Here is a 20,559-nt window from a genome sequence, read left to right as displayed (position 1 = left end):
TTTATTAAGGAATATGATAAAGCTTATCCTACTGGAAATAGGGCTTATTCTGGAACCTTATTATGGCATAGTCAATTATATATTTTGTAAGGTTGGAAAAGGCACATCGGCCCACCAATTCACCCTTTCAGAAATTCTTAATTACCGCATAATAATCCATTGAAAAATAAAACAAGTCTGTCATTGTAACAGTGGCCAATTTAGCCTTTCAGGAGATAAAAAAAAAACCCTTACTGATCAGAAAAATGGCAATTAGATATTGTAAATTCCACATATCAATTGCCTGCATTATGTCCTATTCTATTTACAGCTACTAATATTATATCTTGTAAGAAAGTAATTCATTTAAATTACATTAGTAAATTTGCACTTACTAACTCATGTAGTAGGACATTTCATGTATTTACTACCCTTAATGCCCCTATACACAGGGCCGGATTATGGCTTGTGGGTTGCCCCCAAACCCTGCCAATCCCTCCAAGAAAATTGACACCCCGCCATATACTGTCAGATAGTAGTCACAAATATGGGAAGGACAAGTGTGTGTGCACCGGCTGCCTGGTGTGGAGACCGTATCCAGGAAGGGACCTTCTGTGGAACACTCCAACGAGAACAACTGTGGTAAAGCTGGTGCTGCATGAAGCAGGTGCTTGTGCAGCTGCTGGTCTGCATTTGCTGCTGGCAGAGCTCTTCTGGCGGGGCGGATGTGCTAGATACTGTATTCGCTGTTCCTGGTTCTCAGGCATCTGCTACTCTGTCAGGAACTGCCCCCCGTCAGCATTTGTGGTGTTATATATTGCAACGATGCTGGGAGCCATACAAGTCGGGGCAAGCTGCTGCAGTGTGGGGTCCCACAATATGTGTGGGGTCCTGGGCAACCGCCCAGTTCCCCCCCCCCCCCTATAATCTGTCCCTGCCCATTTGTCACAGGTGTATTGGGGCAATGTCCTGATCCTTGACATTTGTGTATTATAGATCTTAAAAAAATATTGGTCAATCTGGCATTTTTTAACATGTTTAATTTCCCGATGGATCACCGATCATTGCTGGCCGCCGTTAGGGGGATCCGGTTGGAGCATCGGTGATGACGGCAGGTCGGGGAATCGTGGGGGCTGATGTATGGGGCCCTTAACATGCTTATCATGTTTTCTGTCCTCTATTTGCTATTGATGACCCCTTGTTCTCCTCATGGTCTTGGTTATCAAACGTTTAACAAACAACATTCCCCCCCCCCCCCCAAAACTCAGTTTTTCTATCACTTTGTAAATTAATGAATTTATTCCCTTTATTAACCAGTTCACTGCTGATTTTTTCCCCATATGCTGATCCTGATCTCTCTGTCTTTCTCCATGTCACAGGTAGTCTTTCAGTTCTTTTGAGATCTAAATGGGGGCCAATGAAGGAACCAACCATTAAATTTTACACTAAGCAGATCTTGGAAGGGTTGAAGTATCTTCATGAGAATCAGATAGTACACCGAGATATAAAGGTAATGTATTAAATGTCTTTCTAACTCCACTTAACGTAGGATGCTACACAATGTCATTCTTCCAAGTGGAAAAAGTAAAATCTACCATCATTTAGGTCTATCATTGTTTATAGAATTGAGTGCTGTATATCTGATGCGTTATTTCTAATACGCCAATAAAGGCATATGGTGCTCATGACTAGACCACTCTGAGGTTTCATTCCTTTACTCACATCCCCTCGGGCAGCAAGATTATTGGTCACATACATGGCAAAACATTACACTTGTTACAGGATGTAGTTTTAATGTCAACATTCATAATGTCTACACCACAATGTCGTCAGTTATAATGTCAACATTGTTGAAATTACAGCATCTGCAGAATGTCGACATGTTCACATTGTTGACATGTGAAATGTCAATAATCTGCAGGGACTGGGTTGTTAGGGTTAGGCTGCAGGATGGGAGGGTTAGACACTAAGGGATGGGGGGTGTTAGGGTTAGGCTTTTAGGGCTAAGTATTGGCACTAGGGGGAGTGTTAGGCTAGGAGGGCTAGGTAAAGACACTAGGGGAAGGTTTAGGCTACGGGAGGGGAGGATTAGGTATAATAGCTAGTGGGAGGATTGGGTTAGGGTTAGTCATATAAACTATCGGAAGTGCCGGTTGCTTCACCGGAAGTCATCATGACGTCACTGCCGACCCGCCATACCAGGTCAGTTAGCACTAAACCACCAAGAATGTTTTGTCACATGCTAATCATGTTAACATTTCATTACTGTCGACATGATGAATGTCAACAAAATATACCACACCACACTTGTTACATTTATGAAAATAACTAAACAGTCTGAAATAATTGATTTTACATTATTCTAAATGCTGTATTAACACATAGTGCAGCTTAACTGGCATTGGAGATATATATTCTTTCATGAAACTTGACAACAGGAGCATGTCAGGTTTCCATAGAAAATACAATCATGGTGCTTCTGAAGTTAGACACATGCAATGATTAGAGAGTAAGTTGCAATTTATCATTGTTTAGTTTGTAGTTTCTCTCTTCCAAGTGCGACTATAAATATAATTTGTGTCTAGAAAGCAAAGAAATGCCACAAATTTTTTGCATGTATTAAATACTTTTGGCATGCCTAGACTGGTGAAGGTACGGTCTAGGGGCCTGTTTATACCAGTCCTAATTACTTTTACAAAGTGCTTACTGTTTCATACATATTTATGAAGCTGATAAGTGTAAACTTGCACAAGTGACGTGTAACATACTGGAAAAAAATGGCTTTAAAAGTATAAAGGGTGCAGTGAAGGAAAATCCAAATGTATGGCGTGAAATATGCGAAATATTTGAGCGACAGTCTGACTTGCTTGGCCGGCAGATTCTTCCCATGTATAAACAGTGGGACTTGCTGGCCTCCGCTGACGTAGCATTTTTCAGACTTCATTAAAAAGTGCATTATTACTGCCTATTGCATAGGGGGCTCTTCCTTCTCTGAGGTAAAAGGTCACACGCCTTTCTGTACCTAATTATTCTATGAAATATACAAGCTAAGCTTATAGCACTTTGTGTGTAATCACTGTGTAGTGGGGTAATTCCAAGTTGATCGCAGCAGGAATTTTGTTAGCAGTTGGGCAAAACCATGTGCACTGCAGGGGAGGCAGATATAACATGTGCAGAAAGAGTTAGATTTGGGTGGGTTATTTTATTTCTGTGCAGGGTAAATACTGGCTGCTTTATTTTTACACTGCAAATTAGATTGCAGATTGAACACACCACACCCAAATCTAACTCTCTCTGCACATGTTAAATCTGCCTTCCCTGCAGTGCACATGGTTTTGCCCAACTGCTAACAAAATTCCTGCTGTGATCAACTTGGAATTACCCCCAGTATCCACTGTGAAATGCAGATATTTGCCAGCATTCACTGTTGTAAACATCACTGCAACTGCATACCACCCATGCTTCTGCATGTGGAAATAGCAATCATCCCTAATAATAATAATAATAATTTTATTTATATAGTTCTTTCTCTTACGTCCTAGAGGATGCTGGGGTCCACATTAGTAACATGGGGTATAAACGAGTCCACTAGGAGCCATTGGCACTTTAAGAGTTTGAGAGTGTGGTCTGGCTCTTCCCTCTATGCCCCTCCTACCAGACTCAGTTTAGAAAATGTGCCCGGAGGAGCCGGTCACAGCTAGGGGAGCTCTACAGAGCTTCTCTGGTAAAAGTTTTTTTTTTAGAGTTTATTATTTTACAGGAAGGCTGCTGGCAACAGCCTCCCTGCTTCGTGGTACTAAGGGGGGGAGTAGTGTCCGCCCTGCGGGGTCTGAGCCACTATCTCTGCTGACAGGACACTGAGCTCCTGAGGGGATCGAATGTTCCCCGCCACAGGGGATCACTCACCCCAGCAGCATGCCGCCACCCCCTTACAGAGCCAGTAGATCAGTGGCGAGTTAGTCACCGGGCCCCCTAGCAAGCGGGGGGCTGGTGTGAAGATGGCGGCAACAGGGTATGGAGCACAGTACTAACTGTGCTCCGGGGCTCAGCGGTACATAGTGCGGCACTGTGAGGGGCGCCCTGAGCCAGCGCCTACACCCTACACTGACCTTCAAGCCTGTCAGGGTCCCAGGATCGCTGCCAGCACAATTCCTCAGGCCAGTATAATCTTCAGAAGAGCTGATTAAGAGGGGATGTGCTGTGGGGGGCGGCATCTTTTGCAAAAGGGGTGCAGTTGATGATAGAGGCTATTAGAGATGTGTTGAATATTGCTGATACAACACCTGAGCAGGTTGAGGAGGCTTACTTCACTACCAATAAGAAAGCCTCGCTAACCTTCAATGCGTCTAAAGAATTAAATGCTATATTTGAGAAAGCATGGGAAAACCCGGAGAAAAAATTCCAGATCCCTAGAAGGGTTCTGGTTGCTTTCCCCTTCCCTGAGGAGGATAGGAAAAAATGGGAAAACCCACCCATAGTTGACGCGTCTGTATCCAGACTCTCAAAAAAGGTGGTTTTACCAGGATCTAGAACCTTAAAAGAGGCGGCTGATCGCAAAATTGACACTACTCTCAAATCCATATACACGGCTTCAGGGGCGATACTACGACCTACTATTGCCTGTGCATGGATATCCAAAGCTATAGTAAAGTGGTCAGGCACGTTACTTGAGGATTTGGATACAATGGATAAAAGTAATGTTGAATTGTTTTTACGTTACATTCAGGATTCTGCAGGATTTATGGTGGAAACCATGAAAGACCTTGGTTCCATGGCTGCAGGGATATCTTCCATGTCTGTCTCAGCTCTTAGGGGACTTTGGCTGCGCCAGTGGTCTGCCGACGTGGAATCCAGGAGAGGTGTGGAGATCCTACCCTACACGGGTCAGGCTGTCTCTGGGGAAGTGTTGGATGCGTGGATTTCCACGGCTACAGCGGGTAAGTCTCCTTTACTTCCCTCAGCTGCACCTGCTACGAAGAAACCCTTTTCTTCAGCTGCATCTCAGTCCTTTCGGAATGCCAAAGCAAGAAAGGCCAAGCTGTCCAACACCTTCTTTAGAGGAGGTCAGCCAAAATCCAAGAAACCTGCGGCTGCGGTGGGTTCCCAGGAACAGAAACCTACTTCGGGTACGCCAAAGTTGTCAGCATGACGGTGGACCGTGCAGCCTGGAGGTGGGGCCGGTGGGGACGAGACTCAGGCATTTCAGTCACGTCTGGATGTCGTCCGGCCTGGATCCCTGGGTGCAAGATATTGTGTCCCAGGGGTACAGGCTGAAATTTCAAGATCTCCCTCCTCACCGGTTCTTCAAATCAGGCTAGCTAGCTTTGCTGGCAGACAGGGCTGTCCTACAGGAAGTCATCCAGAAGTTGGTGGAGGCACAGGTTATTGTACCAGTTCCACCCCATATGCAAAACAAAGGTTACTATTCGAACCTTTTCGTGGTACCGAAACCGGATAGTTCGGTCAGGCCCATTCTGAACTTAAAATCGCTAAACCCCTTCCTGAGGGAGTTCAAGTTCAAAATGGAGTCTCTAAGGGCAGTGATATCAGGTCTGTAGGAGGGGGAATTCCTGGTATCCCTGGATATCAAGGATGCGTACCTCCACATTCTGATTTGGCCACCGCATCAAGCTTATCTCCGATTCGCACTGTTGGACTGTCATTTTCAATTCCAGGCCCTGCCATTCGACCTCTCCACAGCATCGAGGGTATTCACCAAGGTGATGGCGGAAATGATGGTTCTTCTCCGCAGACAGGGGGTGAACATAATTCCATATCTGGACGATCTGCTGATAAAGGCATCGTCCAAGGAGAAGCTGTTACAGTCCATAGTTCTCACGACCCATCTACTCAGGGAACACGGTTGGATCCTGAATCTTCCAAAATCACATTTGGAACCAACCAGGAGGTTGTCCTTTCTGGGAATGATCCTCAACACGGAAGTGCAGAGGGTGTTTCTTCCAGAGGAAAAAGCATTGTTGATACAAACAATGGTCCGGGATGTCCTGAAGTCAGCCCGGGTGTCGGTTCATCAGTGCATTCGCCTTCTGGGAAAGATGGTGGCCTCTTACGAGTCTCTGCAGTACGGGAGGTTTCATGCTCGGCCCTTCTAACTGGATCTCCTGGACAAGTGGTCGGGATCTCATCTACACATGCACCAGAGAATATGTCTGTCGCCAAAGGCCAGGATTTCACTCCTCTGGTGTCTACAATTACCTCACCTTCTGGAGGGCCGCAGGTTCTGGATTAAGTACTGGATCTTTCTAACCACGGATGCAAGTCTCCGGGGCTGGGACACAGTCACTCAAGGGGAAACCTTCCAAGGAAGGTGGTCAAGTCTGGAAGCCGGCCTACCGATAAACATTCTGGAACTAAGAGCCGTCTACAACAGTCTTCTCCAAGTGGCCCATCTTCTGAGAAATCGGGCCATTCAAGTGCAGTCGGACAATGTAATGACAGTGGCTTACATAAACCGACAGGGCGGAACGAAGAGCAGAGCTGCAATGTCAGAGGTAACCAGAATCATCCTCTGGGCAGAAAAACATGCGTTGGCACTGTCAGCAATCTTCATTTCGGGAGTAGACAACTGGGAAGCGGACTTCCTCAGCAGACACGATCACCAACCTTGTGAGTGGGGTCTCCATCCGGAGGTGTTCAAGGAGGTAACAGATCTTTGGGGTGTACCCCAAATAGACATGATGGCCTCTTGTCTCAACAAGAAGCTTCGGCGATATTGTTCCAGGTCGAGGGACCCGCAAGCAGTGGCGGTGGACGCCCTAGTTACTCCGTAGGTATTCCAGTCGGTGTATGTGTTTCCACCACTCCCACTCATTCTAAAAGTGCTAAAACTCATAAGGAGAACAAGGGTTCAAGCGATCCTCATTGCTCCAGACTGGCCAAGAAGGTTTTGCCTTGTAAATGTTTGCTGCTTTAAAAAAAAAACAAGTTCTTCCAGAGTCTCGGAGCTCCGGGCGTCTCACAAGCTGTTACATTTGGCCCTATATGTTTTTTATACAGCTCTGATGCGATTCCATCCAGACCCAAAGCTTTACCACCAGGAGATGCCTTAATTGCAGCTTCAATCTCATCCGGTGTTAAAGGAGCATCCAGGAACTCTCAGGTCTCAGCAGTCAAAGTAGGTAGAGAAATATTGTGTATATAATTACTCAGCTCCAGTGGACTACAGAGTAATCTCGTATTATATAGTCGTTGTTAATACGATACAAATTCAGATGCAATTGGCGTTTGTACTAATGCTGTACCATCCGAACCCTAAATTTCTACTACTGTACCAGAAAAGCGCTCCCCCGGGCAAGACTAGCCAAGTAGGTACCCGGCTTATCTCCTGTGGTATACAGTGAATGGGAAGCATAAAGGAGTCTGTATTGTGTCTTATCTAACAGATAATCTTTCCATACCTTTTGATCATTCAACCATACAGTTTTAGATGCATCTAACCCATCTTTTAAGTAAGACAATTTGGAGGAAACACAAAAGTCTTCCAACTCAGATTCCTGACGTTTATAAAGGGATTTTAAACTATATACTCTTTTGATCAGAGTTCAACTAAGAAAAGATTTAAATGCATCCTACAACACCGAAACCGATACACCTTCGCTGTTAAGCTCAAAGTATTCCCGCCATGCATCCTCTAAATCCGAACCCATGCGTGTCAGCCAGAAAGGATTAATCTTCCAAACTGTCTGACCGCGCTGACATTTTAGGTCCAAAGTAAGCGTTAAGGGAGAATGATCAGAGATACCTCTGGTTTCAGATTTAACATGATGTACTCTGGGCAGTAGGTCCTTTGTAAGCAGGGCCAGGTCAATCCTAGAGAAGGAGGAATGTGTGTGCAAGAAACAAGAATATTGATTCAAAGTCGGATATCTCACCCTCCAGGCATCGACCAGACCCATATCAGAAACAACATCTGAAAACCCGGTTCTCTTCACTTGCAAATTTGATGGCACTGCAGACAGCCTGTCTAAAGATGGATCTAAAATCTTATTGAGATCTCTTAGACATAGGGGGGAAATACCAGACGAAGAGGCCATAAATCCTGCCACTTTTTGGAGTATAGCATGAGAGTAGGGAGGTGGTATATATATTGCTATTATGAGCAAAGAAATAGAAATAATTTTACATTTCAAAAACACACATCGTCCCCAAGGGTCTGTTTTTCGCAGAGTCTAAAGAGAAAGGAACAGTCTTCCTAATGAGGACCAAGGCCCCTCTCGAATCAGAAGTGTGCATTGAGTGAAACACCCATCCCACCCACGGTTTCTTAAGTGACATTATTTTGCTACCCACCAGATGAGTTTCCATAAAGCAGATTATATCAGAAGCATACTGCCTAACCTATGTTAAGACTAGGGATCGTTTAATTTTGTCATTAATCCCCCTCACATTCCATGACAAAATACTAATTTTAGCCATAGTAGACATTGCTCATTATGAAATATGCAGCCTGCAGCCAGCCCCAGCCATCACACAAAAGAAACATAATATAAATCCATAGCAATGTAAAGCTATCAGAGTCACACACAGAAAGTAAACAAAATACAACAGTAGATACCACCACTGTATGGCATACCAGCACTTGATCCGGAAGTTTTTATTTTAACTAATAGCAGTGTGCAGTCTCGAGTCTGCACACTGCTATTAGTAGAGGCAGCACTGAGCAGCAGGAGGATGGGGAGTGGCCAGCCTTACATCATTAGGTGCTGGGCACCCATGTGGGTTGCGCCCGGTTCCTTCACCCGGTGCCACTGGAGCTCTCTGGGCGCCCACCTGTGGTGTCCCCGTTTAGCTGCCGCTAGAGCCCGAGCCCGGAGCAAGACACTGTGAACTCTCCTCTATCCCCACCATGTCCCTGCTATGAGGAGCGAGGAGTGCTTTTCGGGGCAGGGTGGTGGTGGGCGGGGGGGGGAGTTACCTGGAGTAGTGTGTGTCAAGGGTTTGTACCTGGAGTAACGTGTGCAAGGGGCTGTACCTGACGTAACGTGTGCAAGGGGCTGTACCTAGCGTAACGTGTGCAAGGGGCTGTACCTGGCGTAATGTGTGCAAGGGGCTGTACCTGGCGTAACGTGTGCAAGGAGCTGTACCTGGCGTAATGTATGCAAGGGACTGCACCTGGTGTAACGTGTATAAGGGGCGCTACCTAGTATAACGTGTGTAAGGGGCTCTACCTCGCGTAATGTGTATAAGCGGCTGTACCTGGCGTAATGTGTGTAAGCAGCCATTGGCATTCTGTGGGAATTTTGTCTCATTCCATGTGTAAGGGGCACTAGTACTAGATAGTATAAGGGGTCCAACTATTGTGGTGCATAATGTGTATAAGGGGTATATGGTGAGGTACACTACACTTAAGACCACGCCCCTTTAGTGGCCACGCCATCCTTTCCAGAGCACGGCGTGCACATAATTCCAGCCTTCACTTTTCCATACCCCCACTTTAAAATTTCCACATCGACCACTGGATACCACCCAAAGAATCCCCACACCCCTCCCTGTATACCACTCAACAACTGCAGCATACCTATTTCCCTAAACAACCCCTATACTTGTGTACCAAGGAAAGTTACTATGTTACTATGGTAACAGTTATAACCTACAGTACATTATCCTAGCAGCTTGGGCAAAGAATTTAATGACACCCTACCAAGAGAAGCTCCCAGCTACAATCATATCCCCCAGGGCCGTATAAAAAGTTAGGGTAATATTAAAAATTAGGGACCACACTGAAACTTACCTGAATGGGCACAGTGTGACATAAAACTTAGGAAACTAGAAATGAGTAAGACAAACAATATTAGCAATACAAACTCAGTAATTCCCACTCAGTGCCCCAATACAGATAGAAAGATTCAAGCAGTTACATTCCCTCTAGCAACACAGACTGAACAGCCACATAATAAACCCACATATCAATGTTTTCAGGCAGATATGAATAAACATTCCAAGCATATACTGAATACTTGCAGCATAAGACAGAAGAGAACAATGTTCAACCATCGGCAAGAGCACACCTTGTTGGTAGACATCTGTCCAGCCATGCTGCCGCTTCATGAGGAGTCATGAAACATTTTGTTTCGCCATCTGCAATCACCCATAACTTCAAAGGGAACGGCATGGTATTAGAGATATTTAATTCACGGAGTCGTCTTTTGATTGGCACAAACTGAGTCCTCTCCTTCCATACATCCAGCGCAAAATCAGGAAAAACAGATTTCTAGGATAAATTTGATTTAAGAGGACCTTTAAAGCAGACTAACTTAAGAACTGCATCTCGGTCTCCATAGTGAAGAATCTTTGGCTATGAACATGCGGGGCGGAGCTCCAGGAGGTATAGGTCTCATAGGCACTCTATGTGCACGTTCCACCACAAAGTGAGATGAGAATTCCTCCGATCCAAATGCATCAATAAGCCAGTTCTCCAGAAACTTTACAGGAGTGCCACCCTCTTCTTTTGCGTGCAAACCCACGAACCGGAGATTATTGCGCCGTAAGTGCCCTTCCAGATCTGTTAACTTCCTATGCACCTCTGTCATCTGAGACTCAAGGGTAGCAGTATGCCATCCAAACGGTGCAAGAGTATCCTCAAGTGTAAACATGCGAGTTTCATCCTCTCCCACCCTGATTGAACTTGCCCGATCTTGTCGGCCAGTCTGGTTTCACTGGCAGTCACAGTGTCCAAGACTCGGATGGCAGCGTCTGAAGTCTCAGTAAATAGTGAACTGGCAGAAGGAGACAGGGGTGAAGGAACAGGCTGCGGGTCACCCGCGTGTTGAGGCTATGCAGAGGAGTGCCTGGAAAATGTCTCCAGCTTGGCCGCCGCAGCAGGATTATGGTGATGCTTTACCATTGTAACCATCAGCTCTATGCTAATATCTCTGCAGGAAAAAGTAATAAAAGTAGGGACAAGTCACTGGTCAGGTAAGTATGTGGTATAACAGAGCAATCCACTAATCCATAATGATTACGCTCCCATGCCTACAACTCAGGAACTCAGCTGCAGGACGGATGTATATAGTACTGCACTTCCAATGTAAAGGCAAAATAGTCAAGTCAATGACAAGTAGTGGTGTAGTATATGATAAAAGTCACAGCAGCAGAAAAGCAGTGTCACCAATAAAATCTCCACAATGCAGCTGCAGGTATAAATAAAAATGCAAGTGAAGAGGTCTTATAAAACTGCTGCCATTTTCTGAAGAAGATGCTTTGCAAAACAGGAAGGACCCTCCTCCATGTCCAGCAGCACCTCCCAAACTGGCTGGGATCACATCAACTTCAAGCCGCAGTCTCCAAGGTCCCCACAGCACTTGCCTATATTTAGCCTCAGGCTTCCAACTGGACTCAGCAGGGAGGCAGTGAAGGAGAGCTTTAGCAGCGGGGAAGCAGCAGTCATAGGAGGGGTGAGTCGGATGAGACCCCGACCTCCCGATCCAGTGGAGCACCACAATGAAGTGGGAAGTCACCGGAGGGCACACCTGTGTGCAGGACGCAGCAGATCCTCTGGCGGCAAGCCACAGACACCGGCGGCGGGAGATCCGTGGCCCTCGTGATACAGCTCTCTTCTTGACTCTGCTGGCGTGCGGCTCAACACAGTGAGATGTGGACACCAAAAGGAGGCAAAGGTGAGCTCTGGAGATACACCCCACTTTCACAAATGGTAGGTCCAACTCACAGCCCCAAGGGGAGTCTCAGGATGGTGCAGATGGATTTTGTAGCCAGAGAGCTCGCATCTTCGTGTACTACTCCATGCTTGCCGTGGCCACGCCCCAGTCTTTGTATTTTTAATCGCATTTATTCATGCATATGGGTGTCTGTTCATGAAGGAGTAAAAAGTGTGGAGAAGTGAGCCAGTGAAGAAGTCGCAAATGGCAACCAATCAGCTGCTACGTATAATTTTATAGAATGCACTTTATAAATGTTACCTCAATACTGATTGGTTGCCATGGGCAACTTCTCCACTGGCTCACTTCTCCACTCTTTTCACTCCTTCATGAATAGACCCCATGGTATTACTAAACACTCCAATGCATGCAATAAATGGTGGGAGCGTGATACATATGACCAAGGAACAAGTGTAATAATTAGTGTCCAAATACGCTGATATGCCCACCTGCGCTTCTTTTTGAGAATGCACAAAGAACACTTATTTTTAGGAAGAGGGAAACAGAATTGTGAACAGATAATTACAATGATGACATTTGTTCCTAGTGATTGGAAAGTTGGTTCCGCCCACGGGATGTCGTCTGTATGCTGGCGTTCGGGATCCTGGCGGTCAGGTTGCCGGCGCCGGAATCCGGACACCTGTAACAATGTTGGTGCAGGAATCCCGACAGCTGGAATTCCGACTATGGGGTATATGCAATTGCGGTCGAATTCCCGAAATTGTCGAATTTCGGGTATTTTTCGCCAAAAAAAAAAATTTGTTAATGCAATTCAGTGCTTTCCGTCAAAAAAACGGACTTTCAAAATTCGCCTTTTTGAAATTCGACTTTTTGCAAATTCGACTTTTCTGCAATGATACAAGTGCTGCAATTCGACAAAAGCATATTCAATTCAAGTTTGGAAATTCGACAGCAGTGCTTTTAGACAGCAAATTCGTCATTTTCAATCCGCCACACTTTGGAGGGTGAAACCAATAAAAAAAATTTAAAACATGTTTTTTTTGTGGGTTTTTTTCGTGGTAATATCAGATCTATTTATATTAGAAGGGATTAGGTACTTGGTTTGTCTTTTTGGGAGGCACAAGTATTATTTATATATTTTTAAAAATAATATATATATATTTTTTTTTTTATAGATGGAATGGTGAAATCCCTGAACAAAAATGGCGTGGGGTCCCCCCTCCAAAGCATAACCAGCCTCGGGCAAGTACCAGCTTGCGGGGGAGGCTTGCTGGGACTTGTAGTACTGCTGAAAAAAACAATATTATTGTCATTTTTCTCAAGGCTATCAGCCTCCCATCCGCAGCCATTGGATGGGGGGGGACAGCCTCGGGCTTCACCCCTGGCCCTTGGGTGGCTGGGGGGGGGACACCCCTTGATTGAAGGGGTCCCCACTCCCCCAGGGTACCCCGGCCAGGGGTGACTAGTTGGATATTTAATGCCACGGCCGCAGGGCGCTGTATAATAGTGACCCCCGGCTGTGGCATTATCTGTCCAGCTAGTGGAGCCCGATGCTGGTGTAAAAAATACGGGGGACCCCTACTCTTTTTGTCCCCCGTATTTTTTGCACCAGCACCAGGCGCAGAGCCCGGTGCTGGTTTTAAAAATATGGGGGATCCCTGCCCAATTTTTCCCCGCATTTTTAGAACCAGGACCAGCTCGAAGAGCCCGAGGCTGGTTATGCTTTGAAGGGGGGACCCCACGCCATTTTTTTTACGGTTTTTTCCCGTTTTTTTAAATCGCGGCAAAATCCGGCAAATCGGCCGTTTTTCGCCCGCGGGACTGTCGAATCCGTTTTTCATTGAATATGGTGAATTCCGGCAGCCACCTGCCGGAATTCACCTGTCGAATTGTGTCGAATTAAAAAACGGCGATAATTTGCCGCGATTCGCCGTGAATTGCATATACCCCTATAAGTATCCTGGGGAGGGTTAGGGTTAGGCTGCAGGGGGAGGGTTACGGTAGGCTGCAGGGGGAAGGTTAGTATTTTTTGCATTATTATTCTCTCAGCATTATTAAGATGCAGAAATAGGACAATTGTAACAGTGTTTCAGTCAGTACAGTGCACACATTTGCACAGGCTAACTATGAATTCATCCAATGTCTTTTCTCTATGGTGATGAGAAAATGTTTTAGTAAATACATATAGTGGAGTAGTGAAAAAATCTGATTTTGGGACCTCAAAGCGACTCACATTTGTAATGCAATTATAATTGACAACAAAAAATTTAAGGGATATGTTGTGTTTGATTAAAAAACTGCTTATTTGCAAACTACTCACAATATAATTGCTCAGCAATATATTTCCTAAATAAAATGTATAGTATTCCGCCTCATTCTTGAACGATAGTATATATATATATTGGTCGTGGGGTGCAATTAGCACTACTACCTTGTATTGATACAAATCAGTGTACAATAATACTCAGTAAACAATAATAAATAGTGGCCACTTCGTTGTGGCTAACCAAACATATTAATAGAACACTCCAAATTGTATATAGTGGCAGCAGCCAGATTTCAGATTTGTCCAATCCCCGATAAGACAAGTAAAATGTTCTATGGTAATAAATCAGCTGCGCCTTCAGTGTTCAGATTAGAAACGGTGACAATAACTCTTATCCAAAAGTGACAACCAAATTTCCCTTTTTTTTTTGCACATTAAGCACCTAAGCACTTTTTCATGCACGTATGCACAAAGTCACTTTACTGTGGAAGTGCACTTTATTTATATATTGTCTTCATCCTCCAATTATGTTATACTCTGTACAAATTTTGAGACTCTGAGGAAGGAGGAGGCTACTAAGGAAGAACACCTGTAGAGATACCTTTACAAGCTGATTATCTTCCTATGTTTGGTACACGAATTTGGTTGTCACTTTTGGATAAGAGTTATTGTCACGTTCACCGTTTCTAATCTGAACACTGAAGGCGCAGCTGATTTATTACTATATATATATATATATATATATATATATATATATATATATATAAACAGAAAATTCAGCATTCACCATAGAAAACTCACTTATCCTAACCACATCAATAAATAAATGATGGAGGTTTAATTAGTGAATTGGCCAATGCACGGAAGCCTGCAAACCGATCGCCAAGGTGCCCCACCTTCTTGCAGGTCCTACACTATCACAGAGTCTTAAACCCTGGCAACTGTTTCACACATATTATAGTTGCAAATATGCCTACTTGGTTTAATGTGTACCTGCCAAACACCTTATGGCTTTTAAAGGTACACTAGTCACCTGACACTAGCTGATAAATTACTAAGGAACAGCTGACACAGCTTTAGGACAATTGAGTCTAGATAGGGGTGCATGAAAAAGCTTGTGGCCACAGTTAACAAGAGTTAACCATAGATTAACCCCGCAATATACAAACAAATATTCAGACTCTGTGATAGTGTAGGACCTGCAAGAAGGTGGGGTACCTTGGCGATCGGTTTGCAGGCTTCTGTGCATTGGCACTAATTAAACCTCCATCATTTATTTATTAATGTGGTTAGGATAAGTGAGCTTGCTATGGTGAGTGCTGAATTTTCTGTTTGTATTTATTTAAGTAATGTGGTCATGGGCTTCATGCACCCCACCCTATGAGTGGTAAGTGCAGTCATGTACCCCGCTTCTAGGGTGGAGAGTGCTGTGGTTTTAATATTTGTTTGTATGTGTATATATATATATATATATATACATATTTCTCTAGCATCCATAAGGGATATTGGAGACAGAATTAGTACAATGGGGTATAGACGGGTCCAAAGGAGCCAGTGCACCTTAAATTTCTTCAACTGGGTGTGATGGCTCCTCCCCTTTATGACTCCTCCTACAGGTCAGTTTAGAAAAAAGTGCCCTCAGGAGAGGATGCACACTCTGCAAGCTCCAGAGTTTTTCTTCAATTTCTTTCCAAGTTTTATTTCTTTCGGTATGCTGTTTGGGCAACAACATACCTGCACCGTGGGAGTTGGGGGGGGACGGTCACCGGCCTCTTGGGGTGCAGAGCCGCTTCCAATCACAGTCCCTGGATCACTGGTACCGGGTGTAGAGGGGGAGAGCCGCTATAGTGTGCACAAGTAACATCCCTGTGAGGGATTTTTCATAATACAGTCTCACTGTTGTTTACTTATAAAACACTGACAGCCTCACTGGGGCTGTGCAGCGCTGGGTGCGCTGGTGTCCTCTTTCCTGTGTCTCCTCTCACATGCAATAGGACAGACTTGTATTGTATTTCAGGCTGTGTTGTATGTGTATTGTACCTGTTTTTCTTATTCAGTATGGTAAAACAGAAGTTATGCAGTGTTTGTAATGCTAGATTCTCTCCTAGTTCATCTGGCTCAATATCTTGTGAGCAATGTAGTCAATCATCTCAAAATGCTGATATCAACATTGGGGAGAGTCCAGAGCACTCCTGGTTGGGGGCTATAACTATGATGTCTGATATTTCATCTCAAATCACTGCAAATGCCAATAAGACTCAGGAACTGCAACAAGCAGTGGCAAGTCTAAAGGCCAGTACTCACTGGCCGATGTCAGAGAGATGTGTGCTGAGCGAACCGCTCAGCACACATCTCTCCCGGCGCTCAGCACAGCGCGATCTGTGCTGAGCGTGCGGGGGGAGACGGGGGGGCCGCTCACTTCACCCAGCGGGTGAAGTGAGCGACCCGCTAGATTGGCCTGCATGCAGGCCAATCTAGCAGCAGCGATAGCGATGCGCGGGGCTGCGCATCGCTATCGCTGAGGGGGCTACACACGGAGCGATCGTGCTTAAAATCTAAGCAATCTAGTCCGATTGCTTAGATTTTAAGCAGCGATCGCTCCGTGAGTACCCCCCTATACTGCTAAACACCCCCCCTGTCTGCTACAGGTGCACAAAAACGTGCTCTACCTGCACTCCTATCAGATACTGATGATGATATACAGGATGATGGGGATGATGTGGACCCCATAAGTGGGGATTCCACCCCTACCCAGGGTATTGAACCCCTCATATTGGCTATTAGGGATGTGTTAAAGCTCCCCCTGGAGGATGTGTTAAAGCTCCCCCTGGAGGATGCTATTTTGGAGTCCGTTTTCCTCCCACAAGACAAACTGACAGTCACATTTCCTGATTCCAAGGAATTGGATGACTTATTTAAAATTGCCTGGAAAATTCCAGATAAAAATATCAGGTATCCAAACGGTTTCTGTATACATTCCCCTTTGCCCCTGAAGGCAGAAAAGTCTGTGAAGAATCTCCAGCAGTAGATGTCTCAGTCTCTCGCCTTTCTAAAAAGGCGGTACTTCCTGCTCCGGGCTCCTTTACGGTAAAGGACCCGGCAGATAGGAAAATTGAGGCCACTCTAAAGTCTATCTACACTGCTGCAGTTGTAGCTCAAAGACCGGTCATTGCAGGCTGCTGGATGACACATGCCATTCATACATGGGCTACTCAGATTCAAGAGAGCCTTTCAGGGGATATGACCTTGGTACTACTGTAACTTTCCTAAAACACATTCAGGACACGACAAGAGTCCTCTGTTACTCCCTTAAAGAGATTGGCAATATACAGGCTAGAACAACTGCTATGGCTGTGTCCGCTCGCAGAGCCATATGGTTGTGTCAGTGGATTGCAGACGCTGATTGCAAACGTAATGTGGAATCTCTTCCCTCCACAGGTGAATGGCTCTTCGGAGGGGAATTGGACGCATGGATCTCCAAAGCTACTGACGGAAAATCCAAGTTTCTCACTTCAGGGGCTCCGCCTGCTAGACGTACCTACCCGGGGCCATCTACTCAGTCCTTTGGGTCCTCCAGATTTCGATCTAGGGCCCGGAGTGCCTCCAATGCAGCTAGAGGCTCCAGAGGTAAGCCTAAGAAACCAGCAGTTTCCGGATCTCAGGACCAGAGCACCAGTTCAGCTTCTGCTAAGACTTCAGCATGACTGTGCCCACCCACCTCAAGGGAATCTCTTGGTGGTTACTTGATTACGTCACTACAGCCACATCTGGGACGGTTCCTGCCAAGATGCCTGGGTAAGGGACCTCATCTCTCAGGGTTACAAACTGGAGTTCGACGGTGCTCCTCCCCAACGATTTTTCAAATCAGGCTTGCCAGCTTTGGAAAATATGCGAGGTACGCTACTACTGGCCATCGACAAGTTGGTCCAGTCCCAGGTCATTGTTCCAGTACCCTTGCTACAACAAGGAGAAGGTTACTACTCCAGTCTGTTTGTAGTGCCAAAACCAGACGGGTCTGTGAGACCCATTTGGAATCTGAAGTTCTGGAATCCTTACCTGAAGGTTTTCAAATTCAAGAGGGAATCTTTGAGAGCAGTGACCGCGGGCTTGGAACACCAAGAATTCCTCTTGTCCCTGGATATCAAGGATGCCTAGCTGCATATCCTGATTTGGCCTCCTCATCAGGCCTGTCTACGGTTCGCCCTACTGAACGATCACTACCAGTTTCAAGTGACCTGTCTATAGCTCCGAGGGTGTTCACGAAGGTGGTGGCGGAAATTATGTTCCAACTCAGAGTCCAGGGGGTCAACATTGTCTCTTACCTGGACGATCTGATAAAAGCAAGTTACAGGGAGCTTCTATTGCTCCTTATAGATCGCACTATCCAACTTCTGTCTCACCATGGGTGGATCCTCAATCTACAGAAGTCTGAACTGTATCCGTCTCAAAGGCTCCTGTTTCTGGGTATGATACTGGATACTGTAGCTCAAAGAGTGTTTCTACCAGAGGATAAGGTGAGAACACTTCAAGAGATGGTTCACATGGTTCTCTGTCCTGTTCGAGTTTCCATTCCATTCCATTCCATCTTTGCATAAAGTTGTTAGGAAAAATGGTGGCCTCGTACGAAGCGATACAGTGCGGCAGGTTCCATGCCAGACCTTTCCAATTGGACATCCTGAGCTAGTGGTTCGGTTCACATTTCCAGATGCACCGAATGATTCAGCTGTCACACCAGGCCAGGATTTCGCTCCTGTGGTGGTTGCAGTCTTCCAACGTCGACGTTTCGGGATTCAAGATTGGACCCTCCTTACGACGGATATGAGGATGGAGAGCTGTCAACCAGGGGGCGCAGTTCCAGGGCACATGGTCTGCCCAATAGGCCCTGCTCCCGATCAACATTCTGGAACTTCGGGCTATATACAATGCTCTGCTTCAGGCCTCCCCTCTGCTCAGGGATCGGGCGATCCAGGTTCAGTTGGACAAACGCCACGGAAGTGTCGTACATCAATTGACAAGGAGGGACAAAAAGCAAGGCCTGCATGCGAGAAGTGTAAAAAATACTTCTCTCGGCAGAAAGAAATGCAAGCGCGCTGTCCACAATTTTCATTCCGGGAGTGGACAACTGGGAAGTGGACTTCCTGATTCGCCACAACCTCCACCCGGGGGAGCGGGTATTACATCCTCAGATGTGTCACCAGATTGTTGACAGGTGGGGATACCCGCGGATCGACATAATGGCATCTCACCTCAACAAGAAGCTTCACTGCTACTGCTCGCGAACCAGGGACCCTCAGGCGAGTGCAGTGGATGCACTGACGTCACCTTGGCCTTACCGGCTGGTCTACCTATTTCCTCCGTTCCCGTTGATCCCAAGGGTGCTCCAACGGACCAGACATCACAGAGTCCAAGCAATCCTGATTGCGCCGGATTGGCCCCCGAATGGCGTGGTACGCATCTCTTCTGGACATGTTTATAGAAGACCCTTGGCCTCTGCCGCTAAGAAAGGATCTTCTTCAGCAAGGACCGCTCGTCTACCCGAACTTATGGTGGCTTCATTTGACAGCATGGAAGTTGAGCGGAATATCCTAGCTCACAAATGGTTTTCCAAAAAGGACATTGCCACTATGGTGCAAGCCAGAAAACCTGTGATGTCAAAATATTATCATCATATCTGGAGGAGATATGTCTCTTGGTGCGAGGAACGCACCTATCCGCCTGCGGAGTTTCACATGGGACGTTTCCTGCAGGCTGGTGTGGATAAAGGCTTGCTTACATCTGGGTTCCATTAAGGTCCAGATTTCAGCTCTTTCAATTTTCTTTCAGAAGAAATTGGCTGTGTTGCCAGAAGTTCAGACCTTTACAAGGGGTGCTCCACATACATCCTACCTTTGTGCTGCCTACGGCACCCTGGGCTTTAGTTGTAGTGTTGCAATTTCTACAGTCCTCCTGGTTTGAGTCTCTGATGACAGTAGAAGACAAGTACCTCCCATGGAAGGCAGTGATGTTGTTGGCCCTGGCTTCTGCTAGATGTGTCTCAGAATTGGGGGCCTTTTTGTGTAAAAGTCCCTACTTGGGGGGTCATTCCGAGTTGATCGCAGCTGTGCTAAATTTAGCACAGCTACGATCTTCTTCCCTGACATGCGGGGGGACGCCCAGCACAGGGCTAGCCCACCCCGCATGTCAGTCCGGCCCCCCCTCGCAGAAGTGCAAAGGCATCGCACAGCGGCGATGCCTTTGCACTTCTAGAGTAGCTCCCGGCCAGCGCAGCTTTAGCGTGCGGCCGGGAGCTACTCATCGCTCCCCGGCCCACAGCAGCTGCGTTCGGCCTGGCTACGCCTGCGTTGGCCGGACCAAACTTACGAAACGGTGGCCGTTCCGCCCCCTCCCGCCCAGCGATCGCCTCTGCCTGTCAATCAGGCAGAGGTGATCGCATCCCTGCTATGGCCTTCGGCCGTCTGGCATGCGCCAGCGCACTTCGGCGCCGGCGCATGAGCAGCAGGGACCCGTTTGCTCTGCTGCGTTAAAACACAGCGAGCAAATGGGTCAGAATGACCCCCTTGTTCTTTTACGAGAACAGAGCAGGGTTCCAGACTAGACAGCAGTTCCTGCCGAAGGTGGTCTCCGCATTCCATCTGAATCAACCTATTGTGGTTACGTCTTGCTCTGATGCTTCGGCTC

The 20,559-nt window shown here is 46.3% G+C and overlaps 1 protein-coding gene across 2 annotated transcripts in view; it reads left to right on the top strand.

Moving 5' to 3' along the window:
• MAP3K15 (mitogen-activated protein kinase kinase kinase 15) overlaps positions 1-20,559 on the top strand; it is a 471,487-nt gene that overhangs the window by 360,091 nt on the left and 90,837 nt on the right. For both annotated transcript variants that reach the window (XM_063955733.1, XM_063955732.1), the window contains exon 17: positions 1,359-1,489. In XM_063955733.1, the coding sequence (XP_063811803.1) occupies positions 1,359-1,489 (131 nt within the window). The remainder of the gene's footprint in view (positions 1-1,358; positions 1,490-20,559) is intronic.

Source organism: Pseudophryne corroboree, chromosome 2 (assembly GCF_028390025.1).
Source record: "Pseudophryne corroboree isolate aPseCor3 chromosome 2, aPseCor3.hap2, whole genome shotgun sequence".
Lineage (NCBI taxonomy): Eukaryota > Metazoa > Chordata > Amphibia > Anura > Myobatrachidae > Pseudophryne > Pseudophryne corroboree.
This window is presented reverse-complemented; position numbering and strand designations above follow the sequence as displayed.